A 27,351-nucleotide genomic window follows, 5' to 3' on the forward strand; every position below is an offset into this window, starting at 1 on the left:
AACTCAGTGACACTGGGATCACAAGTCATATGTTCTGTCTATTGAGCAAATCAGGTGGTCTGAAAGCAGAGTCTTGAGAGAGATTTGTATACCCACGTTTATAGCATTATTCACAGTAGCTGGAGGGTAGCAGTCCATATATTAATCAACAGATAAATGGATAAGCAAAATAATGGTATATAGCTACAGTAGAATGTTACTAAACTTTAAAAAAGAAAGAAATGCTGACATGGGCTGCAAAAATGGATGAACCTTGAGAACATTATGGTAAATGAAATAAGCCACAAAAAAACATTGCTGTTTGATTCCACTTGCGTGAGGTACCTCGAGTATTCACATTTATAGAAGCAGAACATAGGATGGTGGTTGCTGAGGCAGAGGGGAGGAGGGAATGAGCAGTTATTGTTTAATGGGTGTAGTTTTAGTTTTGAAGATGAAAAGAATGCTGATGGATTGTGGTGATGGTTGCACAACAATATGAGTGTACTTAACACTGAATTGTACAGTTAAAAATGATTAAGATGGCAAATTTTATATTTTTATTTTCCTCCACATATATATATATATAATATCTTCATCCATATCCCCTGTATATCCATATCCCCTGTGCTATTACCTGTTCATCCCTCCCTACCCAACTACTGATTTTTTTTTTAATGGGCTTCTTTTTAAATTAGCAGTTTTAGGTTCGCAGCCAAGTAGAGCATAAGGTAGAGATTTTCCATGTGTCTTCTGCCCCCAGGTATGCATAGCTTCCCCCATTATCAGCATCTTCCACCGCAGTGGTACATATGCCACAATTGATGGACTTACATTGACAGATCATTATTACCCAAATCCATAGTTTATGTTAGGGTTCAGTCTTGATACTATACATTCTGTGGATTTAGGCAAATGTGTAATTACATAGCCACCATTTTGATATGATAAAGCATAGTTTCACTGCTCTAAAAATCCTTTGTGCTCCACCTATTAATACTCCCTCCTTTCTAACCTCTGACTACTGATCTTTCTTTGGACTTTTCATCAACCTTAAAGCCAGTACCCATTAGGAGTAACTTTCTTTCTTGCCCCCAACCTCAGTTTTAGGAAACCACTAATCTACTCTCTTTTGCTACTCATTTGCTTATTCTGGACATTTCATATAGATGGAGTCATACAGTATGTGGTCGTTTGTAACTGGAACTTTTCAATAAGCATTATGTTTTCAAGGCTTATCTGTGTTATAGGGTATATCATTAAAATTCATCTTTTTCATTACTCAGTAATAATCCATTGCTTGTATGTACCATATTTTATTAACCTCTTCATCAGTGTATGGACATTTGGGTTATTTCTGCTTTCAGCTCTTATGAATAATGTTGCTATAGATATTTGTGGATAAGTTTTTGTGTAGACATAAGTTTTATTTCTCTTGGGCATATAACTTGTGGAATTACTGGTTATATGGTAACTCTGTTTAAATGTTAGAGGAACTCCCGAACTGTTTTTGCATTTTATATTCCCACCAGGAAAACAGGAGGATTCTGATTTCTTCACATCCTTGTCAGAGCTTGGTATCATCTGACTTTTTGATTATAGCCATCATAGTGGGTATGATAAACCTCATTGTGGTTTTGATATGCATTTACTTTATTGACAGATGATGTTGAGCATCTTTTCAGGTGCATTTATATATCTTTGGAGAAATGTCTTTTAGCTTCAGTTCTTAATGTTCACCTTAATTTGCTGTGGTAGTATGTTATTAGTAAAATATAAGTAAAAATCAGTATTGATGGCTATAGTACTGTATTGAGAAAAAAATTTAATTGCAGTGCTAAGATGGTACTGTGTTTATATTTATTTGATGTTTCTCATTGAACTTGTCAGCCACTCTTTCATACAAAAGAGATGTTTGATTTTTGGCATTTAGTTTGAGAAACTTAAATTCCAAGTGTAAGTGTTAGTTATGCTCTGTTTTTGGTTTAAGAAACCTTTCAGCTAAGTGACACTCCACTTGGAAGCACTTGTCATTGTCAAGTAGAGACTTTATGTTGTTTCATCTCAGTAGTTTCAGCTATGAAAGGCTAAGAAAGGTGGGGTCTAGGAGATATTTAAAAATAATGAAAAGTTCTGTATAATTCATAAATGACCGTTTGAATTTTGAATTTTACTACAGAATTTAGTTAACGTCTGGAACTAAGATAACTTTGCAGATCTATTCTAAGAAGACTAATGGGTTATATTTTTTATTTTTTTGGAATTTTTTTTTAGGGATGAAAGTTAACATGCTGCAGTATTTATTTACTTTTTATTTTACTTATTCTGTTTAAAATAGAATGTTAGTTGTTAACTGGAGTCACATTTTTGTTTTTTGTATGTACCATATTTTATTATTTTAGTATTTTGACTATGTTATCTAGGTCAAGTACCTATGTGTTTTGTTTTTGTGTTTTTCCTTTTTTCTTTTCCTCTATCCTGATTGTTTCTTGGTTAGGTAAAATGTATATCTCTTTCTGCATTCCACTTCTGATAGTCCAAAGGATATTGTTTATTTTGTGGACTTTATACCCTTGAACAAGATGGCTCCTTTCTAGTTTCACTCAGCTTTTGACTATTTGGCCAGTTTGCCCTGGAGATTCTGATTCATTAAGTTGTAGGGATGTTGGATAGTCAGTCACCCGGAGTTTTATAAAATTGTGCTGGTGATTGTGGCTCTTACCTCTGGCTGAGAAACATTGTTGTTAATTAGTAGACCTTAAAACTAACTGGGTGACCATTAGAATCATCTGGGAAATTTAAAGGCAGTAATAACAAACTTCCAAGCTCTGCTCTAACCTCCATGATCAGAATCTGAAATACTTTTCTCCATTGAAAGCAACCAGAGTTCCCTGGAGAAATAACTAATTCCAGGACTGGGGCAGGGAGAATGCAAGATGAGCCTGAACTTTCTTATTCTACAGGTAAGGAAGTGCTCAAAGAATGGTGAGGACATGTCAAACAGATGGCAGCTTAAAGGGGCTTCCACTGGCCAGTTTAATTAAGCATCAAAATAAATAATGATGTTATGAATGATAATCCATGGAATAAAATAGGAACCTGTGAGTCCATATGACAAAAATAAATAAATGAATAAATTGCAGATCTGATGAGAAAGATAATACATAGTTTCACAGTTAATCACAAAGGCAAAAGGAGTGCTTTACAATGGAGAGGCTTGGTAGTTACCACTTTAATCAAGTGATCAGTTAGCATCACTAGTAATTGGACTAATTGAAGTCATGTGCCACCTGACTGAAGTCAATGAGGAGACTGCATCATTTCCTGCCAGAGATGCTTAATCTGAATAATGAGGAAAGATCAAACAAACTCGGAATTGATGGTCATTATACAAAATAACTGGCTTGAAACCTTCAAAAGTGTCAAAGGCATTAAAGATAAGGAACGACTAAGGAACTGTTACAGATTGAAGGACACTAAAGAAACATGACAGTACTGGCACATATCATTCTAGACCTGGTTCTGTAGTTTTAAAGGACATTGTTGGACCAATTGAAAAAACTTGAATGCAAGGTCTGAGAATTAGATAGCAATATTACATCATTGTTAATTTTCTGATTTTGATGGTTGTATTTTCATGTAAGAGAATTTCCATGTTTGTAGAAAATACATAGTAAAATTTGGGGGTGAGAAAAGTAAATGGGAGGTACGAGAAGTAGAAACAGCAAGTACACAAACAACTCTCTGGAGGAATTTGCTAAGAAAGGAAATAAAGTGGGACTAGGTGGGGAAATGGAGTAATGGACTTTCTTTCTTTCTTTTTTTTTTTTTTTTTAAAGATTTATTTATTTATTTATTTGACAAACAGAAATCACAAGTAGGCAGAGAGGCAGGCAGAGAGAGAGAGAGGAGAAAGCAGGCTCCCTGCTGAGCAGAGAACCCCATGCGGGGCTCCATCCCAGGACCCTGGGATCATGACCTGAGCCGAAGGTAGAGGCTTTAACCCACTGAGTCACCCAGGCGCCCCAAGTAATGGACTTTCTTGTTTTTTTTGTTTTTTTGTTTTTTTTACACGGGTGATATTAATGGGATGTGTGTTTATGATGAATAGGAAAGATCTGGAGGATTGGGAAATTGATAATGTGGAAGAGGGTACAATTTTAGAATGTATTGGAGTAAAAAATGGTGTGGGGTCAGTGCCCAAATGAAGGAATTGATCTTAGGACCAGGGACCAAAAGAGCAGAGAAGAAGGTAGAGCACGGACTAATAGTTTAATAATGTGAAGATGAGGTAATTATAGATTGCTTCAATTTTCCTAGTGAAAATAGAATCTAAATTAGTAGTTGAGAATGAGGGAAGATGGCACTGGAGGTTTCATGAGCAAGAGGAAGCAAATTGTGAAGAGTAGGAGAGTAGACAGACCAGGAAAATGTAGTGGGATTAAAGGGCAGCCCTGAAGGCCCTCCTGAGTTTTGCAGTCAAAAATTTCACAGTGAGACCAAGTAATATGGATGGCTGTTTTTCTCCAGCTCTGTTCATTTGAGGCCTGTGGAGGAGTTAGACAACTGTAATCGGGGTTGAGTTTTATCAGAACTACAACAAAGCAAGAGAAGGGCAAAAGAGTTGTGGATGCTTGCATCAGAATGATTATTGTGATAGACCAAATGAGACCATTTAACACTGACCCTCTCCCCCTTGAGTTTTATTAGAAATGGGTACTTACTTTACATTGGCTTGCTTATTACATCTAAGACTTACAAAAAGAGGCAAGTTGGGTTCTCTCCAGCAGTAACTAACTGACTTCCTCTACATACAGTGCTAACTGTATTAAGATTATTCATTTAGTACATTGAAGAATGTTTGGAAGTCCAAAGAGTTCAGTTAAAACACTGGGTAAATTTTAAAGATTTTACTGGCTTTTTCCAACAGTTCATGACTCAGGCAGGATCCAGCCTAGCAGATAGAAAGGATCTCTGAGTTGCTGTACAAAATGAGAGTTTTGTAGGCAGAAGGGAGCAGAAACAAGGAAGTTACACTAGTCAAAATAGCATAGTGGTTATTGCAAGGTTACTTTCCTTTAGGGGATAACAGGGGCCTATCAGGCAGATTATCTAACTAGTGCTGATCAGGTGATTCCTGATTGGCCAGTTTAAGATTTCATTTCTGGGAGAGCCAAAACTGTAATTAAGTCTCAGTTTGGTTATGTGGAACTTAGCATAAACAAATCCATTTTGAGCTGGTTGTCTTGTTTTTAAACATCCCTGTTGCCTTTATCCTGAGTCAGAAACATTAAATGGTATATCTCTGGATATGTTAAAATTTTGAAATTGTTAAATTCTCAGATTTTGTTTCCTTGTACTAAAAATGTTTATTATGGAGATCAGACATCTCCCTTACTACTGGTTTTCAATATTTAATGCACATTTCCAATTCCAGGTTTTCGCTGCTGTCATCTTCTCTTTAACATCTGACCCAGAGTCTCATCACCCCTATTTTCCATTCTTTAAAGTTTAACTTAAAGCTCTCTTGGCTTTGTCTCATTTATGTGTGTTTTAAACCTGTAAAGGCTCATAAGGGGGACACCCTGCTTCTCTCATGTGCCCTTTGTACCTAGGTCACTCAGAGCATTCCTGTTCCCTTATGTAGTGTTCAGATAATTTCTGGGGTTCCAATCTTAAGATTACCAGTGTATCTTCTAGAAGGATCATAGACTAGGTTTCTCAAATTTAGCTGTATTGACATTTGGGCAGGGTAATTTTTTGTTGAGACAGAGTAGGAGCTGTCCCGTGTACCATAAGAGGTTTAACAGCATCTCTGGCCTCTACCACAAGATACAAGTAGCAGTCCCTACTCCCTCTTGTCACCATTGGGACATCCAAAAAGGTCTCCAGGGACTCCTAAGTGGTTCAGTAGGTTAAGTGTCAGACTGTTGATATCAGCTCAGGTCTTGATCTAAGGGTCATGAGTTTAAGGCCTGCTTTGGGCTCCATACTGGGTGTGGAGCCTACTTAAACAAAAATGTCTCCAGACATTCTCAAATGTCCCTTGGGTGGGGAGGGGTCAAAATTAACCCTAGCTGTCAAATGTCCTCTGGGTGGGGAGGGGTCAAAATTGACCCCAGCTGAGAACTATATAGTGGACTGTTGAACGTTTTTCCTTCCTTCATTCCTTCCTTCCAAGTACGCTTCATGGAGCCCACTGTGGGGCTTGAACATGACCCTGAGATTGAGACCTGAGCTGATAATCAAGAGTGAGGCTTAACAGACTGAACCACGCAGGTACTCTGTATGTTGAACTTTTAATAAAGATTGTGAATTTCTCTTCAAGCCTGACATACATACAACCTGTATGTAGTAATTTAGATTTTCAGAAGTGGTTGGATATGAGTGTAGGTTGTGTAAATCTTAAATCATTTTAAGTGAACTGGTTGAAGGTATCTTTAATATGATAGTAGGACATTGATAGAGTTTTACAGAGCTGAAATAAATGAAAACAGCTTATTCTCAAAGAAATCTGCTAGTGAGTTCTTAAAGCAATTAATTTGTCCATTTAGTTTTTGTAATTTAAAAAACTCTGAATTTCTTCAAAGAAATTGCATATACAGGAACGCCTGGTTGGCTCAGTTGGAAGTCTGCATTCTGCCCAACTCATCTCAGGATCTGGGATGAGCCCTGAGTTGGGCTCCTTGCTCAGCAGGGAGCCTGTTTCTCCCTCTGTCTGGCACTCCCCCTGCTTGTGTTCATTCTCTCTGACAATAAATAAATAAAATCTTAAAAAAAAAAAAAAAAGAAAAGAAAAGAACCAAGAAAGGGATCCAAATTATTAAAAAAAAGAAAGAAAAAGAAAGAAATCACACATACATACACATGTATAATGACTGAGCAATGTCTTTCTTAATGACTCTGAATGCATCTTTTCTGTGTTGGGTGGAAAGCTATTGGATGGATCAACATCCAGTATTAACTGATACTTGCTATTAAGAGATAAAGTATCCACATAGTCTTTGTATTTAATTTTTATAGCCTCTATATTGTACCTTGACATTAGCAAGAATAAAAATAAGAGTAGAAAAATATAACTCAGGAGCACCTGGGTGGCTCAGTCAGGTCATGATCCCAAGTCCTGGCTCTGCTTATCAGGGAGCCTGCTTCCCCTCTCTCTCTGCCTACTTGTGATCTCTCTGTCAAATAAATAAATAAAATCTTAAAAAAAAAAAAGAAAAATGTAACTCAGTTTGAAATTTGATTAATATAAACTGAAATACTAGCCAATAAAGAAACCATCCTATTTTTACAGAATCATTAATTTTTTTAAAAAATTTATATAGTCACAAAATAATTAAGATCACTGAATGATCTAATCTATAATCTATATTTAATCCTAAGGAAGGACAGTCATTCCTTCTCAAAACTTTATGCTATAGATGACAACGCATAGCTCCTTTAAAAAGTTAAAAGTCCAGGGGCACCTGGGTGGCTCAGTGGGTTAAAGTCTCTGCCTTCAGCTCAGGTCATGATCCCAGGGTCCTGGATGCGAGCCCCAAATCAGAATCAGGCTCTCTGTTGGGGGTGGGGTGGGGAGAGCCTGCTTCTCCCTCTGTCTCTGCTTCCCTCTCTGCCCAGTTGCGACCTCTTTCTTTCGAATAAATAAATAACATCTTTAAAAATGAATGAATGAATGAATGAAAGAAAGAAAGTTAAAAGCCCCAAGATTCTCAGGTCCGTTGAGGACTTGACTTTTGGCATATCCAAGAAAACACTTAACAGGTGTTCAGGGCTGTGTTAGCTTGCTTTCCCACTATTAGTCTCATCTGGTAGCATGTTAAAATTGTCTTAAAATTGGAGCACATGCCACCTTTTAACAAAACAAAACAAAGTTTGCTTAAAATAAGATCAGGAGTTTTGATATATTGTTTGATACAACTTCATTGTTACATCATTGTGTATGTGATAACTTCATGAGAATTAAAATAATATCCTTATTCACTTAAAAAGAAGTCAAAAAGTGGGGTTCCTGGGTGGCTCAGTTGGTTAAGTGTCTGACTCATTTTCTGCTCAGGTCATGATCTCAGGGTTGTCAGATGGAGCCCTGTGTTGCATCTGGCTCTTGGCTCAGTGGGGAGTCTGCTCCCCCTTTCTCTCCCTCTGCCGCTCCCCCTGGTTTGCATTTTCTCTCTCTGTCTCTCAAATAAATAAATAAATATTAAGAATAAAAAGAGAAGTCAGAAAAGTCTATAAAACTGGAGTCAGTACTTGTTCCAAATTAGTCAAAGCAACATATGGAACACTTACCCATTATGTTTTCTACATACTCATTTACTTTTGATAAAAACCCTATATAAGGTAGGTATTGTTAGTATTCCCTACTTTACAGATAAGGAAAATGAGACACAGAGACTGCGTAGTTTGAGCAGTGTGCAAGAGCCAGGAAGACGTGGGATAGGGACTCAAATCCACATGGTCTGGCTACAGGATCTGAATTCTAGACTGCTCTACTATTCTATGTCCTACACATACTGCGGGTGGCAAGTGTTCAGTCTGGGATTCATTTTCATCTGCCAACTAGGTCTCCCAAAATGAACTGGTATATACTGAACAAAATGCACATTAATATAGATAATGGTTGAAGAAAAATATTTGAAAAGCATACCTGATATAAAAACTCAATGTGTTAACTGTTGAAGAGTCAAAAATTAGGGTCTTACAAAATTATAAACAATTTTGTTCTTTCTGCAACTCTTGGTAACTGAGAAAGATCTCTGTATTATTTACTATTGTTGTGAATGTTTTTTTCCCACGAGGAAAAGGTCCTTGTTCTGAACTCGTGAGTGTGATGTATTAAACCCGTTACCCTATCCTATTTTAAATTGTTTACATTTCCCAGAATCTCGAAACCTTTTCCAAGTGTGGAAGAAAAATAGTTTAAAAAAATATATTTTAAAGTAAAAATTGACTAGTGCATATATATTGAACATTTCCTATGTATGAACACTATGTCAAACACTTTCTTAGTTAATCTTTACTTAAAAACACAGAGCTTAAAACAAATGACATTTTCCAAACTTGGGATTTGCTGAGATGGTAGCTCTAAGTGACAGTACTATATGCCACGGAGGTCCCAGTGAAAAGCCTGTATTTTTGCTTTAGTTTCTTCCTGCTTATTTTGCCTGTGTTGAGAGTACTTTAATCCCACTGGAGAACCATGGCCCTACTACCCTTCCCTAGTTCCTGCCAACACTCTAGCTCCAGGCACACTGTTGTTTTTAGTACACCTCACCCACCAAGGTAAGATTGATGTATTCTTCTTCATATATCTGCCATATAAACATAACAACTCCAAGGGGATATCTTCTTGGCGCTTTTGTTCCTCGCGTCAACCAGATAGGACATAACTGTTAAGAAGAACTGCCTGACTTGTTTATGAGGCACCTGGCTGGCTCAGTTGGTGGAGCATGTGTCTGTTGACCTTGGGGTGGTAGGTTTGAGTCCCAGGTTAGGTATTGAGGTTACCTAAAAATACAGTCTTTTAAAAATATTTTTTACTTATGGGGCGCCTGGGTAGCTCAGTGGATTAAGGCTTCTGCCTTTGGCTCAGGTCAGGATTCCAGGGTCCTGGGATTGAGTCCCGCATCGGGCACTCTGCTCAGCCGAAGCCTGTTTCTTCCTCTCTCTCTCTCTCTTTCTCTCTCTCTCTCTGCCTGCCTCTCTGCCTACTTGTGATCTCTGTCAAATAAATAAATAAAATCTTAAAAACAAAATGTTAAAAAAAATTTTTTTTACTTAGCACACAGTACAATATTGGTTTTCTAGAGTAAAGATAAAATCTTAAAAAAAATTGTATTTATATTTATATATATAAAAAATTATATATATATATATATATATATATAAAATTATATATATATTTATATATAATTAGGACAAATGTTCCCAAACCTAACTGTGTATCAAAATTCCTGGGTACCTAACTCCAGAGATTGATTCAGTAGTTCTGGGGTTGAGTCCTAGCAGTCATTATTTTTTTAAAAAACTCCTAAGGTGCTTCTTTTTCGATTTTATTTATGTACCTGACAGAAAGAGATCACAAGTAGGTGGAGAGGCAGGCAGAGAGAGAGGGGGAAGCAGGCTCCCTGCTGAGCAGAGAGCCTGATGCGGGGCTCCATCCCAGGACCCTGGGATCATGACCTGAGCTGAAGGCAGAGGCTTTAACCACTGAGCCAGGCACTGAGCCAGGCACCCTCCCAAGGTGCTTCTTAACTAATGATCAGTGTTTGGGAATCTTCTCTTTGGACAGTTGATTCTCAAATGCTGGTCTCACAATAAACATTTCACAAATATTGTATAAAATGAGAAAAATAAATACTACATGGTGTTTTTTAAAAATATAAGTTACTAATACTAATGTAAAGGACTGTCTTATTCTGAAATTATATCTTCCTTTGGGGGATTGTGTTAAATTAATTTCTTTTATAAAATGATGATAAGTGGAGGCAGTAATTTATAAATTTAATTTTTAAGTGTAAAGACATAAAACAAACCTAAGGTTGACAGTATTTTGTCATTTTCCAAATCTAATCTGATATCGTGGTGGTCCATGAAATTCAGAAGTCCAGGAACCTCCTGCTTTAGTGCAACTGCTGAGGTCAAGTAACAAACCCAGACAGTTTATCCAGGGGCCATTTTCCCCAGTTTGCCTTGGCTGTTCACTCTTCCTGCTTTGTACTCCAGGTAGCCTCAGAAATACACCCCATGCTTTTTATAACTTGGAAACTTGGAATTGTCTCTACAGTGGTACCTCATATTAAAAAATTTAATATGAATAAGTCCTTACATTTTTTAATGGATAACAGTGTTGATCATTAGACTGTGAAATAAATGAATTTTTAGTAATTAAAAAATTTAAATTTAAAAGTAGCAAAAATGTAATCAGCTACATTCATAGAAAAGTGAGAGAGTCAATACTTTTATAGAGTTGACTGTTACCAAGAATTACAGTGTTAGGTTTAGGGCCCCTATCCATGCCAAGATTTGGATAGTTTTATCTTTCAGCCTTTAGCAATTTTATGAAGGAGAACAAATTTCCCAAGTCAGGTGGACATAAATGTTACACAGAATTAGCCATTCAGAAATACCTGGGGCATGCTGAGATTTATATAGCAACTTTGAAAAATCCCCAAAATATTTCTTCTTAGGGGAAGTTTAATTTTGACTCAAGTTTTCTTTAATTCACACAGTCACATTGACAGGAAAGATACTTGATGATTCAGATACATACTGAGGTTTGCTTTCCAAAAGGCAGCCCTTGAATCATACATCAAAATTTCTAACTCTTCTAAATCTATTTCACACTTCCCTAAGTTACTGCAGTTCTTCACAGTTAATGATTTTACTGAACTCGGGACCACTTAGCAAGAAGAAATGAGTAAACCTCTATTAGTCACGTGTTTACGCACATAATACCGGCCTGAGTCTGAATACAAATACAAATCATTAATGCTTTTGACTTCCTGCAGTGTCAAATGCAAAGACTCCCAACTTCGTACCCTTCACAAACCACTTAACCTTTGAGAACACATTTCTCTCTGTACAAAAGAAGGATAATACCACTGACTTAAGAGGGTTGTGGGTGAGGATTAAATGAGGTAGTGCACATAAACTTCCTCCATGCTTTGGGGTACTGGAGCATATATCCTTTCAACCATATTTATACATTCTTACTCCTGAACACTGGGGGCTCTACAAGTTGGGGGTCTCAGGATCTTTTAATTCGAAATCCTCCTAATTTATTTTATTTTATTTTTAAAAAGATTTTGTTTATTTGATAGAGAGCACAAGTGGGGGAGTGGCAGGCAGAGGGAAAGGGAGAAGCAGGCTTCCCGCTGAGCAGGGAGCCTGACATGGGGCTCGATTCCAGGACCCTAGGATCAAGACTCGAGCTGAAGGCACATGCCCAACTGATTGAGCCACCCTGGTGCCCCCAAATCCTCTTAATTTAAAGAAGCAGCTTATTAATCTCTCCAAGTTTCTACTTAATAAGGTTTCCAGACTGTATTTCGAATCTTCCATTTAGCGCATGATCAAATAATGGTTTAAAGTAGAACTGTTGAAAAAAAAAAATCCTGATTACTTTTGATGCATGTTACTAAGAATCTTATCTGTGTTACCATAGAATCACTCCAGATAAATGCTGTAGTAGAAGTGCGTAACTAATAAGTAGCTGAAGCTTCCCCTCTTTTGTTGTAGGTGTCTCTCTGTATTATAGAACAGACTTCTATTTCATTTCTACATAAACAGTTAGATAGACCTCAGTTTACATAGGCCTATATAAGATTTTAGCTAAAAATCTCAGTCACTTGATTACTACTCTCTGAATATTTTAATGACAGCACACTTTAGATTCAATCATTAGCACTACCAGCCTGTCAATAATCATTTGGTATTAATACCATCAGAAAGAAAGACAGTATTGATGGCTGAAATGATAAAGAATTTTTAAGAAGAAAAATTCAGGAAACTAATGGACCGTTAATTATGGGATAAAATAACAGTTCTCAAAGAAATTTAATCAATTTATTAAGTCATACTTACAACCCTGTAATTAATTGTATTCTGTGCTTAAATGAAGGCATAGTAAAGCTGAAGAGAAATTGAGGTTCAAAATAGGTTTTTATCTCTGAGCTGGGAATACAACAAAGCAGACTGCTGTCCATTTATAATACCTTTTTAGCACTTTATTGTATTTCCTTGCCACCTATGAATAAACAGTCTAATTCTGAATAACTTTTGGTCATTTTCCTCAGTGCTTTTCAGAAGTAGGAAGATAAATTGAGAGAAGAAAAAGGAAAGTATTGTATGTAAAATTTCAGTCTATTTCATTTGAATACAAATTTGCCAAAAAAACATAGTGCTAACTTGAAAGTTTTTGTTTGCCTTTCCAACTTTTCTTGGTTTTCTTGTAATTTCATAAACAAGTACAAGTTATTCCTTTTCTGTTGACGGTCATTTTGCTTTAGACATTAAAGGTCTAGGTAAGAATTTTAATAGTCTTTGAGCTTACTTTATAGATATAACACTTGTTAGTACATTTTCATGTACAGTGTAAAGTTTACTCCAGTGCTGTTTTAGGAGTAAAAAGGGATCAATCTTAACAGGAAGTTTTTAAAAAAAAAAACAACTCTGAAGTTCTATATTATTCACTTAGAGTACTATGTACGGTGATGGTATATGAAATGAAAGCTGGTATTAGCTACCCCACCTGCTCACAAGCCAGTTTTTGAGGTTGAAATAAGAATCCTATAGAATCGATATGGAAAGGGCAAGGTGGCCGTGTAAATTTAAAGTGGTATTCATAGTGCTTTTTTTTTTTTTTTTTAAAGATTTTATTTATTTATTTGACAGAGATCACAAGTAGGCAGAGAGGCAGGCAGAGAGAGAGGAGGGGAAGCAGGCTCCCTGCTGAGCAGAGAGCCTGATGCGGGGCTCGAACCCAGGACCCTGGGATCATGACCTGAGCCGAAAGCAGAGGCTTTAACCCACTGAGCCACCCAGGCGCCCCCATAGTGCCTGTTTTATGGTAACATGCAAGAGAATTCATTTACTTGGCCATTTCCTTTTTACTCCACGCCTAACACCAATAATATAATTGCATTACATAAAAGAAAGAATAAAGAACTAAGTCATGTATGTTTTCTGAATATTCCTGCTTTTGGATCTTAAGAGACTCTTGTGATTAGATTAATGTATAATACGGGGCGCCTGTCTGGCTCAGTGGGTTAAAGCCTCTGCCTTCAGCTCAGGTCATGATCTCAAGGTTCTGGGATCAAGCCCTGCATCGGGCTCTCCTCAGCAGGGAGCCTGCTTCCCCTCTTCTCTCTCTCTGCCGGCCTCTCTGCCTGCTTGCGATCTCTGTCAAAGAAATAAATAAAATCTTTAAAAAAAAAATTAATGTATAATACTTTTGTATCATATAAAAATATACTTCAGTATTAACAATTATAATTTCTTGATTCTACAGATTAAAATTTTCTGATACGTTTAGGAAAATAAACCATAAAACTTCAGTCTGGGCCAGTGCTGCTTCTTCCAAATATAATAGAGCATATATAGACACAGCTAAATTATCTCAGTACTTAAACCATAATTTTATATGCTAGGAATAGTGTAAGGTCACTCTTTGGAGTTACTCCCATGAATATACATACCAACAACTAAGTTTAAATAATAAATATAGTCTTTGAGAGCATTTACTTACTTAAGTGTACTAATTTTTTTTTTTAAGAATTATATATTTTAGAGATAGTGCAGGGGTGGGCAAAGGGAGAGGGAGAGAGAGAGAACCTTAAGCAGGTTATCAGCTAAGTGAGGAGCCCTACATGGAGCTGACGTGGGGCTTGATCTCAGGACCCAAGGTCATGACCTGAGCTGAAATCAAGAGTCAGTCTCAATGGATTCAGCCATCCAGGTGCCTCCTAAGTGTACTAATTTGAAGGAACAAAACAGGAACAAGACACTTGTATCATTAATTGAGCTCTGTTACTTTGGGCAAATAGCATAATCTTGGCTTCAGTTTTCTCGTGTAAATAGTGAGGCTGACCTTTGATATCCCTTCTAGACATATGATCTCTTGGTTAGATTTCATACTTAAATTGTGCTCACAGTTTTAAATTTGAGTATGAAATGGGGGAAAGGGGAAGAAGGCCAGGATAAAAAGGAGAATGAACTCAGGGGAAAGAAAACCAAGAAATCAAAGAGATTATATAAAGAGATGCGCTTAGTACTGTTCTAGAAAATGTTCATATTAAAAATTTGAATGTTGTATACATAGGGACTGGTTCTTCTCTTGACCCTGCCTTTGTTAATCATGTTCTTTGGTGTCAGGACAGAGGAGAAAATGTCTGCTCCAGGGGAATGATACTGTGTTATTGGTGTGAGGGTAGAGGAATGGTGGCACAGAGCTGTCCAGGATAAAAGGTAGCAAGGACTGGATGAAAGTTGATGGGTTGCCTGAGTGGCTCAGTCGGTTAAGCATCAGGTCATCATCTCAGGGTCCTGGAATTGAGTCCTGCATCAGGCTTCCTGCTTTGCAGGGAGCCTGCTTCTCTCTCTCCCTGCCACTCACCCTGCTTGTATTCTCTCTCTCAAATAAATAAAATACTTTTTTTTTTTTAAAGATTTTTATTTATTTATTTGATAGAGAGAGATCACAAGTAGGCAGAGAGGCAGGCAGAGAGAGGGGGGGAAGCAGGCTCCCCACTGAGCAGAGAGCCCGATGTGGGGCTTGATCCCAGGACCCTGAGATCATGACCCAAGCTGAAAGCAGAGGCTTAAACCACTGAGCCACCCAGGTGCCCCTCAAATAAATAAAATACTTTAAAAAAAGGAAAAAAGTTGATGACCAGAGGATCTGAGCCAGGGCAAAAGAGTATAACGTAAAACTAGATTTATAGTAGTTAATCCTATTCTGTAGTCTCAGCTTTACCCTTAAGAAACCACTGAATTACTGTGGGCTCAAGTTTGAGATTTGCGAAGCAGAGCAGTGCTAAACAAGAGGCTGAAGTGAAGCAAGTGAAAATCAGTAGGATCCTCAAATTACAAAGAACTGAAATGAGAGGGACAGGTGGGAAGATGGATCATCAATATGGATGTTATGGTATTGTCAGAAGTGATAGAATTAAAGTAGATGTTAGATAATTTATAGGTGTAGTCCTTCGACCATTGTTACATAGAACAGATAACATTCTGATAGTATGTACATTTATTTTGGGTTAGTAGAATAATTTTAAAGGTATTTTAAAAATTCATTTTTAAATGAATTTTTCTCCAGAGAAAAGTTATCTTGTAATTTAAATGTCTTGTAAATATAGTATTCATATGTTGTTTGCTTAAAGACATAAAATCTGTATGTTGATCACTTTCAGATATACAGATATGACCACAAAAAATTAACCATCACTGCAGTATTTAATTATTCTGAGAATACTAGCCAATGAAGTTAAAGCGAAATTGTGATTATTTAATTTACTAACTCTCCTTCTCACTAAGTATGTTTTTGCTAACCTTGTGTCCCTAGTGCCAAGCTTAGCACTCTTTCACTTGTTGAATAAATGAGTAATAATAGACACCAGTGCCAAGCACTGTGTTGAATGCTTTATATCATTTAGTGGTCTCATTTTGGAGTCCTGTAATTATACCAGTTTTACAGTTGTGGAGCCTGAGGTTCAGAGGTCAAGAGATACTAAATAATACTATCTAGGTGGGGGGCACCTGGGTGGGTGGCTCAGCTGGCTAAGTGTCTGACTTTGGCTCAGGTCATGATCTTGGGGTCCCAGGATCCAGCTCTGTGTGGAGCCCTGCATTGGGTTCCGCATTCATCCAGGAGCCTGTGTGTCCCCCTCTCTCTGTTTCCCCTTTCCCCCCTGTACTCATGGATGCTCATTCTGTCTGTCTGTCTCTCTCTCTCTCAAATAAATCAGTAAAATCTTAAAAAAAAAAAAAAATACTGCTCTGGGCAGGAGATGCAAAGAATTATAAATAGATCCTGCATTTAGAGCTTGTAGTCTACTGAAAGCTGAATAAATGCTTTAAATGAACACTGGAAACATTAGTAGTCTATTTGTGTATAGTTATTGAAGTATTGATGTTTGGTCCAATATATCATATGCTATTTTAATGCATTGATTTGCCACTATTTTTGTTAGTATAACACAGTTGCTTTGGAATCTAAAAAATATGAATCATTTGCATCTTGAGATGTAACCAGGTAGTTGTTTATGTACTCCACATTAGAATTTCAGGTTAAAGGTTAGTATTCTATAATTACATAATTTTCAAGAGGAAGTTGAAAATAATTGATAAAGTATAACTCTGTAGCAAGAATAATTATAATTTAATTCAGAGATTATGAGCATGAAAGAACTAAAATGATGTATAGATAAATGTGTTGGAACCTCCATCTCTACATGATGAAACTAAAGGAGATAAACACCAATCTACAAATGTTCCTTTGAAGTAAAAGCTATAACTTTTCTAACAGTAAAAAACGATTTTAGTTCCCGTTGAAACAAAAGACAGTTCAAAAGATTTTCTCAAAAGCTTTTCAAGAGGTGAGATTACTTGAAGATTAAAGCATCACAGGAAAATATGTGATGGATATGTGGTGGTTGCTTGTAGCTATCTCCTCATTGCTGTCTTCAGATAGAAAGTGTATCAGCAGCTGGAAAAATGCATAAAAATATACACAACAAAAAAAATGCTGTTGGCTCTTTCAATGAAAGATTACTTTAAAAATGTCAAATGAAATTTTATCTTCAAGTGTCATAATTAAATGATCATCAGTTTATGTACTCTTCAGTTTATTTTAGAATATTTTTTATTAAATATGCTAGTTTATGTTAAAAATAACCCTATGTTTTACATTGTTTTGTAAATTTGTTGTGAAAGTTGCTGTTTTGTGATGTTTAGTGTTGTATTTATAAAAATATATTTGTAGTCTATATTTTAATTTTTTAAGAAAATTTTAGAGAGAGGGAGAGCTTGCACATGCAGGGAAGAGAGGCAAAGGGTGAAAGAGAGGAAGAAGAATTTCAAGCAGGCAAGGCATGGAGTGAGATGTGGGCCTTGACTTTAGCACCTTTTACCAGGTGCCCCCCATAGTCTATATTTTAAATGCTTTAGTTTCACTGATTGTTTTTTCGCCTATTTTTTTTAAGGCATTATAAATAGTGAACACTTCAGAATACTGGTATTAAAACAAATGTTTCTATTGTAAATGAAGTAAATGCCAAAATAATATTGGTATTGGTATTAAAATTAGTATTTTAGTATTAAATAAATTTTGAAAATGTTTTCCTAGTAGAAACTACATTTTTGTTACCATTTGGAGGGGCACCTGGGTGGCTCAGTTGATAAACAAGCTGCCTTGGGCTCAGGTCATGATCCCGGAGTTCCGGGATCGAGTCCCACATTGGGCTCCCAACTCCATGGGGAATCTGCTTCCTTCTTGACCTCCTCCCCTCTCATGTTCTCTCTTACTCGCTTTCTCTGAAATAAATAAATAAAATCTTTAAAAGAAGAAAGTTAAACTACATATTCATTGCATACATTCTTTTGCATGTTGGGTATATTTTGCCATAAAAAGAAAAATATATAATTGAAAAAAATGTACTGCATAAGCTGTACCTTAAGAGATTTGGGTATTCAGAGAAAAGAGGAATTTTTTGTATTGGTTATTTTATTTCTTATTTCTCGGTGGTTTTTTGTTTTTTGGTGATCTCTACCCAGTGTGAGGCTCAAACTCATGACCCTAAATCAAGAGTCACATGCTTTTCTGAATTTGGTTATTTTAGAAGTATATAGGTTAGAGATTTTAAAATTTTGTCACTTTTTTTTTTTTTTTTTAAAGATTTTATTTCACAGACCGAGATCACAAGTAGGCAGAGGCAGGCAGAGAGAGAGGGAGCCTGCTGGGCAGGGATCACCCTGGGTCACGATCCCAGGGTCCTGGGATGGAGCCCTGAAGCAGAGTCTTTGCCTTTGACAAAAGACTCTGAGCCACGTAGGTGCCCCATAAAATTTTGTCACTTTTCTGAAAATATTTTGTATCAAGTTGGTTTTATGTGCTCTTTAGAAATTTGTAGCTTATAATGATGTACTCTGTGGTGACTAACATAATATGAAAAAATTGTTACTTAAACCCTTCAATTGTGACTTACCAAAGAATCCTATCATTTGCTTCCTTTGTGCACATAGTGAGTTATTCAGAAATTAACCAGATGTTTTTCTTTCTGATGGCCACTTTTAATTTTTTAAATTTTAATTCTGGTATAATTAACATATAGTAGTATATTATTTTCAGGTATACAGTATAGTGATTCAGCAGTTCCATACATTATTCAGTGCTCATCATGATAAGCTCATTATCAGGGAGCTTCAACTATTTCACCTGCTCCCTTCACCTACCAAACCCTGTGGTAACCATCAGTTTTCTGTATTAAAGATTCCATTTTTTTTTGTTGTGTCTCTTATTTTTTGTTTGTTTTGTTCCTTAAATTGCATTTATGAGTGAAATCATTTGTCTTTTTTTTTTTTTTTAAAGATTTTATTTATTTATTTGACAGAAAGTAGTAGGCAGGTAGGCAGAGAGGCAGGCAGAGAGAGAAAGGAGGAAGCAGGCTCCCTGCTGAGCAAAGAGCCCCATGTGGGGCTCGATCCCTGGACTCCGGGATCATGACCTGAGCTGAAGGCAGAGGCTTTAACCCACTGAGCCACCCAGGCGCCCCGAAATCATTTGTCTTTTATTGACGTATTTCATTGAGCATTTTACCCTTTAGATCCATCCATGTTGTTACAGATGGCAAAATTTTCAATCTTTTTTAAGACTGAATAATCCATTTGTGTGTGTGTATACACACCACAACAGTTCATCCATTTATCAGTGGACAGTTGGGCTGCTTCCATGATTTGGCTATTGCAGATAATGCTGCAGTAAACATAAGGGTGCATATATCTTTTCAAATTAATATTTTTGTACTCTGGGTAAATACCCAAGGTGGAGTTACTGGATTATATAGTAATTCTATTTTCAATTTTTTGAGGAACCTCCGCCTAGTTTTACATAGTGGCTATACTGGTTTGCATTCCCACCAGCCGTTCACGAGGATTCCTTTTCCTTCACGTCCTCACCAGCATTTGTTTTTCTTGTGTTTTGATTTTAGTAATTTAGGTAGGTGTGAGGTAATACCTCATTTGTGGCTTTGATTTGCATTTCCCTGGTTATGAGTTCCATTGAGCATCTTTTCATGTGTCTGTTTGCCATCTGGATGTCTTCTTTGGAGAAATGACTGTTCATGTCTTCTGCCTATTTTTAATTAGATTATTTTATTTTTTGGTGTTATTTTAAGTTCTTTTTATATTTTGGATACTCTTTCTCAGATACATCATTTTCAAATATCTTCTCCGATTCAGTAGGTTGCCTTTAGTTTCCTTGATTGTTTCCTTCACTGTGCACAAGTTTTTTATTTTGATATAGTCCCAATAGTATATTTTTAATTTTGTTTCCCTTGCCTCAGAAGATATATCTAGAAAGAAGTTGCTGTGGCCAGTGTCAGTAATTTTTGCCTGTGCTGTCTTCAAGGATTTTTGTGGTTTTAGGTCTCACATTTAGGTCTTTAATCCATTTTGAGTTTATATTTGTGTATGGTTTAAGTAAGTAGTTCAGTTTCATTCTTTTGCATGTAGCTGACCAGTTTTTCCAACACCATTGTTGAAGAGACTGTCTTTTTTCCTGTTGCATATTCTTGCCACCTCCTAAAGATTAATTGACCATATAATTGTAGGTATATTTCTGGACTTTCTGTTCTGTTGATCTGTGGGTCTGTTTTTGTTCTAGTACCATACTGATTACTACAGCTTTGTAATATAACTTGAAGTCTGAAATTGTGATACTTTGGTTTTTTCTTTTTCAAAATTGCTTTGGCTATCCAGGGTCTTCTGTGTTTGCATACAAATTTTAGAATTATTGGGGCGCCTGGGTGGCTCAGTGGGTTAAGCCGCTGCCTTCGGCTCAGGTCATGATCTCAGGGTCCTGGGATCGAGTCCCGCATCGGGCTCTCTGCTCAGCAGGGAGCCTGCTTCCCTCTTTCTCTCTCTCTCTGCCTGCCTCTCCATCTACTTGTGATTTCTCTCTGTCAAATAAATAAATAAAATTAAAAAAAAATTTAGAATTATTTGTTAAAGTTACATGAAAAAAAGTTGTTGGTATTTTGATAGGGCTTGCATTAAATCTGTAGATTGCTTTGGGTGGGGTAGTATGGACATTTTAACATTATTATATTAAATGCATTATTATAAAGCATGGACTGTCTTTCCATTTGCTCTCTGCTCAGCAGGGAGCCTGCTTCCTCCTCTCTCTGCCTGCCTCTCTGCCTACTTGTGATCTCTGTCAAGTAAATAAATAAAATCTTTAAAAAAAAAAAAAAATCAACATAGAAGCCAGAGTGATCTGTTTAAGAATCTGAGTCCTGGCAGGTCATGCTCAAGAACCTCCACTGTGTTTTCATCTCAATCTGTGTTAAAGCCCATGTCCTTATGGTGGAAGGTAGAGCTCGTGCAATTCTGACCCCATTTTAACTCCTACTTTTCCCTATTTTCATTCATCTGTAGCTTGCTTATTCAGCTTCTTACTCTTCTAAAATACATCAAGCATTTGTAGGCTCAGGGTCTTAAACATTTTAACGATTAAACCTGAAATTGCACTCATTCTTCAGGTAGGCAGAAGCACTAAAGTTGTAGATAGTCTATCTATCCAAAGTAATAAGCAGGAGGGCAGAATAAAAGCACATAAGTGTTCATGGTAAAAATAGAGTTGGAGAATGAGGAATTATCTTCTGATTGTGTCTTTTTGTCAGGTAGGAAGCAAGGTTATTGGTTGAAAGAGAAATGGATAGGAAGTGGTGTAAATTTAAGCTGAAAGGGTATAAGATAGTTGGCTGGGATAATGGGATGGTGAATGGGTTCAGGCTAAGTAGTATTTACGCCTTTTGAGTTAGTAAGCACACATTTTCAAAGGATGACCAGTCAGTGTGGTTGTTTGGTTGGTTCCTCTGCCTTGTCTGTCTGTCCTTCCTTCCCATCCCACCTTTTTCCAGCAGCACGAGGAAGGATTGGTAAAGAGTTAAGTATAAAATCAGTGTTGAAATTTGGCAAAGCAAGAGAGGGCAAAGACACCTGAAACTATTTGGATGGAGTGATTACAGTGATGGCTTATGGAATCCAGGCTGTGTCAAGATGGAAATGAAGACAGAGGGGCATGGGCAGTAGAAATTGTCAGAATCAGTGGATTAAAGTCTCTGTGGGGTCAAAAATTACTGGCCCTGGGGAACCTGGCTGGCTCAGTCAGTAGAATATGTGATTCTTGATTTCCGGGTAGAGAGTTCAAGCCCCATGTTGGGTGTAGAGATTACTTTAAAAAAAAAAAAAAAAAAAGGCAAAACAAAAACAAAAAAATCAAAAAACCAACCAAAAGTTATTGGCTTTGGAGTACTGGAGTTTGTGAGTTGGCAGACAGGATTGACCATCTGAGAATTAGAGTCTTGGAATTTATTGGAGGAGGAGATGTTTATAGTTATTGCTAATAACAATGGGGATGACCGTTGGAATGAGTTGCTGAGAAAGTAGTAGGAAGAGAAGTAAGAAGTAAAATAATGTGCGCTAGGTATTGGAAGAATTATCTATAGAGATTTTGAAGTTACTGAAAGCTTAATTTTAGTTGAAGGGTGGCTCAGTTAGTTAAGCAGCTGCCTTCAGCTGCCTTCAGCTCGGGTCATGATCCCAGCGTCCTGGGATTGAGTCCCACATTGGGCTCCTTGCTCTGCAGGGAGTCTTCTTCTCCCTCTGGCTCTGCCTGCCACTCTGTCTGCCTGTGCTCGCTCTCGCTCGCTCGCTCTCTCTGACAAATAAATAAAATCTTAAAAAAAAAAAATTTAGTTGAAATTTAAAAGGTAATAGGTAAGTTTTCCAAATACACAAGTTTGCATCCATTTTTAAAGAACAGGGGGCATCTGGGTGGCTCAGTCAGTTAAGTGGCTAACTCTTGATTTCAGCTCAGGTCATGACCTTGGGGTCCTGGGATTGAGCACTGCATCAGGCTCCTTGCTCAGTGAGGAGTTTGCTTGAGGATTTTCTTTCTCCCCCTTCCCTTTCCCACCCATTTGCTCTCTCTCACTCAAATAAATTAATCTTTAAAAAAATAAACCCACCCATTAAAACCACAAGGAAACAAATCAAATAATTAAGTTGTTCATTTGAAAATTAAACTATTCCTGTTAACTTTGGTAGATGTCTCTGAATTACAAATTGATTTTTTAGTTCCACGAGGCTTAAAAAATATTTCTAGTTTCATATGAATCTAAGAATGAGAAAAGTCAGTTGTGTTAGATCTTAAGAATGTTTTTGGTAGTACTTTGGTATTCAGAAGTGCTGGAGAAACTTTGGCAGAAAGTCTGAGCTATAGAGTAAGCCCAAACTGGGACAACAAAGTCATTATTCTGCTTTTTAGTGAAGAAAGTTTTTTTTTAAATAGTCATGACCCTTGGTGCTTTACCAAAAGTACTTTATTGGGACTTCATTTGGATGCAAGGCTGTGTCAAAGTAATTAGAAAAACAAGGATTGAATATTAAATAGGACTTCTGAAAAAAATTATAACACTTTGTGATGCATACTTATTTTTAATTATATTGCATTAAAGCTATAATTTTATAGATAAAAGTAAGGTGACTGAGTAAATTTAGTATTTATTATTTCATCACTATACAGTAGAACCTTGGAGCAACATATAATTCGTTTGATTTATGCTGAATAGTGTGGACATTTAGCTGGGTGATGCCAACTTTAATTTAGGGTGTTTTCCTTGTGTTCCCAAATGAATAATGTAAAATAACTTTAAACATTTTACAGAATTAAAAAAACAGTACTTGAAGGAAACAGAAAGTAATAGTTTTCTTGAATTTAGATATGAGATAGCATTTAATTAGGGCATACCACTGAGGGGAGAGAGCACATTTCATAGAAGCTATGTAAGGATGAATGTGTTAGGAAAGGAAGTGAGGGGTTAATGAAGGCAAGGAGGTGGAAGAAGTTGTACTCTGTTAGTAATCTAGAGTAAATCCATAGAAATAAGAGTAATGCTAAACATAGAGAGAATGGGGGGGAATAAAGATGAATTGCCTCTTTTGATAAAAGGGCAATTTGATAACTTTATTTATTTGTAATCCATAGGTGGTTTCAGAATACTGGTTAATTTCTTTAGTTTGTTTTGGGCATTTCCAGACATTTTCCACTATATAGTCCAAGGTATTTGCTGGCATGGACTGGAGAGAAATGTGGTCTCAGGCTTTGAAACTGAAGGGATTAGAGGGTGTTACCAATGATCCCTAAGGCTTTATGATAGATTCCTTTTTTTTTTTTTTAAAAAAGATTTTATTTATTTATTTATTTATTTGTCAGGGAGAGAGAGAGAGAGATTTTATTTTCTTCATTTATTTATTTATTTATTTGTCAGGGAGCGGGGAGAGAGAGAGAGTCTGAGCTTTAGCTTCCCACTTTTCCTTTCTGGGGGAAAGTTCTTTGTTGAGAGTTTTTCAGTTTGAGAGGGAATTTAATTTATAATAGGAAATCTTAATAATATTCCAGTTAAGTTCACTGGGCAGTGTATTTTCTTGCTGTTTTCAAGTCTACTTTGGAAGCCAAGTGATAATGAAAAACTTTTGTGAAAGAGTCGAATTGGGAGTAGTAATACCAAACTGTGTAGCCAGATGAATTCTATCTGTGCTATTTAGGTAGAATTTACCTTTACAAGTAGAATTGTAAAATGATTTAAGGTAGGGAAAGGGATAAAAAGCAAAAAGACTTGGAGATGATTTATTTGTAAATAATGAATCCTGTTAAACCATAGGTGATTTGGAAAAAGAAGAATAGTTAGAGATAATAGAGAAGGATGATTTTTGAACATTTATCAACATTATAGACTTTCGATATGGGAGAGGAAGAAAGCACCAAGTTATTAGTCAATCTGGAGATTATTCTTGAAGGCTAGGAAGTGATGGTTTCTTAAGCAGCAGGTAGAAAGGAGTATCTTGAGGATTGAAAGAGTTTTGCAGGACAGTGATACTTTGTGATGTATTAGTTTCATGTTTACTGCATTGTAGAACACTTAAAAACATCATCATAACCCTATTGAGGTGTGTCATGGGACTCCCATTTTAAGATGGACAAAGTTCAGAGAACCATGGCGACTTGCCACATCTGGTAAATGCAGAGCCCAGAATCTGAACCTCAGTATATTTTATTTTATTTAGCTTCATTGGGTACCTGCTACAGTGCCAGGCCTCTAGTGCCTTTGGGAGTTCCTTTCTGGGGGAAAGTTCTTTGTTGAGAGTTTTTCAGTTTGAGAGGGAATTTAATTTATAATAGGAAATCTTAATAATATTCCAGTTAAGTTCACTGGGCAGTGTATTTTCTTGCTGTTTTCAAGTCTACTTTGGAAGCCAAGTGATAATGAAAAACTTTTGTGAAAGAGTCGAATTGGGAGTAGTAATACCAAACTGTGGTAGCCAGATGAATTCTATCTGTGCTATTTAGGTAGAATTTACCTTTACAAGTAGAATTGTAAAATGATTTAAGGTAGGGAAAGGGATAAAAAGCAAAAAGACTTGAATGATACTTGGTTTCTGCCCTCAACAGAGTATGGCAAGTAAATAAGATAGTAATTTTTTAAACTTCTGCACAGCGAAGGAAACAACCAACAAAACTAAAATGCAACCTACTGAATGGGAAAAGATATTTGTAAATGACCTATCCCATATAAATGGTTAGTATACAAAATATATGAAGAACTTACAAATCTCAGTGCCTTGGAAATGAATAATCCAATGAAAAATGGGCAGAAGATGTAGAAGAAGAACTACAGATGGTTAACAGACACATGAAGAGATGCTTAAAATCGGTGATCATCAGGGAAATGCAAATCAAAACTATGGTTATCCCCTCACATCTGTCAGAATGGCTAAAATCAACAACACAAGAAGCATTAGGTGTTGGCGAGCATGTGGCAAAAAGGGAACCCAGAACCCTCTTGTAATGTTTGTGGGAATTTAAACTGGTGCAGCCACTGTGGAAAACAGTATGGAGGTTCCTCAAAAAGTTAAAAATAGAGCTATCCTGTGATCCACCAATTACACCCAAAGAATACAAAAATACTAATTCAAAAGGATACATGAAATCTGATGTTTATAGCAGCATTATCTACAGTGGCCAGATTATGGAAACAGCCCAAGTGTTCTTTGATAAATGGGTAAAGAAGATGTGGGTATGTGTGTGTGTGTGTACACATACACAAAAAAGCCATAAAAACCGAAATCTTGCCATTTGCAGCAACATGGATGGAGACAGTATTCTGAGTGAAACAAGTCAATCAGAGAAGGATAGATACCATATGATTTCACTCATGTAGAATTTAAGAAACAAAACAAGCAAAGGTGAAAAAGGAGGCGGGGAGAGAGAGAAAGGCAAACCTAGAAACTGGACCCTTAATCGTAGAGAACAAAGTGATGGTTACTGGAAGTGAGGTGAGTGGGGGGTTGGTGGAATAGGTGATACGGGGATTTAGGAGCGCACTTACTGTGATGAGCATTGAGTGATGTATGGGAGTGCTGAGTTATTGTATATCTGAAACTAGTAATTACACTGTGTGTTAATTATTTGGAATTTAAATAAGAACTTAAGGAAAAGATTGTAACCTTTGGGAGTCTTGGGGACCCAGAGAAAGACCAACACAGCCAGTCTGAGAATTTTGGATCATTTTCTGGAAGCCATAGTGCCTCAACTAAATCTCAAAGGAGGAGTAAGAAACAGTAAATTTTTAAAGAGGTGACCAAGGAGGGTGTTGCATCCAGGGGAAACCACGTAGGTAAAAGCATTTAGACATAAAGTTGTGTGAATTATGCTAAGAAGTTTAGCATTTATAACCTATTTCTCTGTAGATCTAAAATAAAGAGGTGTGGGCACCTGGGTGGCTCAGTAGGTTAAAGCCTCTGCGTTCCGCTCAGGTCATGATTCCAGGGTCCTGGGATCGAGTCCCGCATTGGGCTCTCTGCTCAGCGGGGAGCCTGCTTCCCCCTCTCTCTCTGCCTTCCTCTCTGACTACTTGTGATCTCTGTCTGTCAAATAAATAAATAAAATCTTAAAAAATAAAATAAAGAGGTGGGTAGAGAACAGAAGAGCCTAGGTTTTTTCCCTTTTAGACCTCATTGCTTTTCTGAATAAATATCAGAAGCTGATTAAAATATTTGTGGATACAGTTGTAGACTTTTCAGTGTGTTTTCACCTTCTTTTCCAGGATCAGTTCGACAGCTTAGACAAGCATACACAATGGGGAATTGACTTCCTGGAAAGATATGCCAAATTTGTTAAAGAGAGGATAGAAATTGAACAGAACTACGCAAAACAATTGAGGTAAGTTAAAGATTTTTCAGTTTTCAGAAATGAAATTACATTTTTAAGTAGTTGAGTATTAGATAAATGTAAATTCTGTGGCGCTTTTTGGGTCAGAATTTGATTGAATTAAGTAACTGATCTTTTAAATCATCAATTTAATTGAATCATTGCTAGTACCACAAGATATATTGGCTAGCTAGATCATGAATAGACATCATTCCAGAAGCATTTTAAAATCCTAAAATCAGGAAGCATAATGCTAAGAAAAAGAAATACCTGAGTAATATAATTTTTCCCTGTAACTTTTTGCTTTAGTAATCTTTCAGAAGCATTGAAGATTTCTTCAGTTTCTCAGATCTTCAGAGTTTCTATACCTTGGAAAT

At 36.7% G+C, this 27,351-nt stretch overlaps 1 protein-coding gene across 3 annotated transcripts in view; it reads left to right on the forward strand.

Moving 5' to 3' along the window:
• Window positions 1-27,351, forward strand: part of FNBP1L (formin binding protein 1 like) — a 99,435-nt gene that overhangs the window by 14,249 nt on the left and 57,835 nt on the right. For all 3 annotated transcript variants that reach the window (XM_004752577.3, XM_004752578.3, XM_004752579.3), the window contains exon 2: window positions 26,871-26,986. In XM_004752577.3, the coding sequence (XP_004752634.1) occupies window positions 26,871-26,986 (116 nt within the window). The remainder of the gene's footprint in view (window positions 1-26,870; window positions 26,987-27,351) is intronic.

This window comes from Mustela putorius, unplaced genomic scaffold (genome assembly GCF_011764305.1).
Source record: "Mustela putorius furo isolate JIRA1106 unplaced genomic scaffold, ASM1176430v1.1 tig00003853_pilon_pilon_pilon, whole genome shotgun sequence".
Taxonomy (NCBI): Eukaryota; Metazoa; Chordata; class Mammalia; order Carnivora; family Mustelidae; genus Mustela; species Mustela putorius.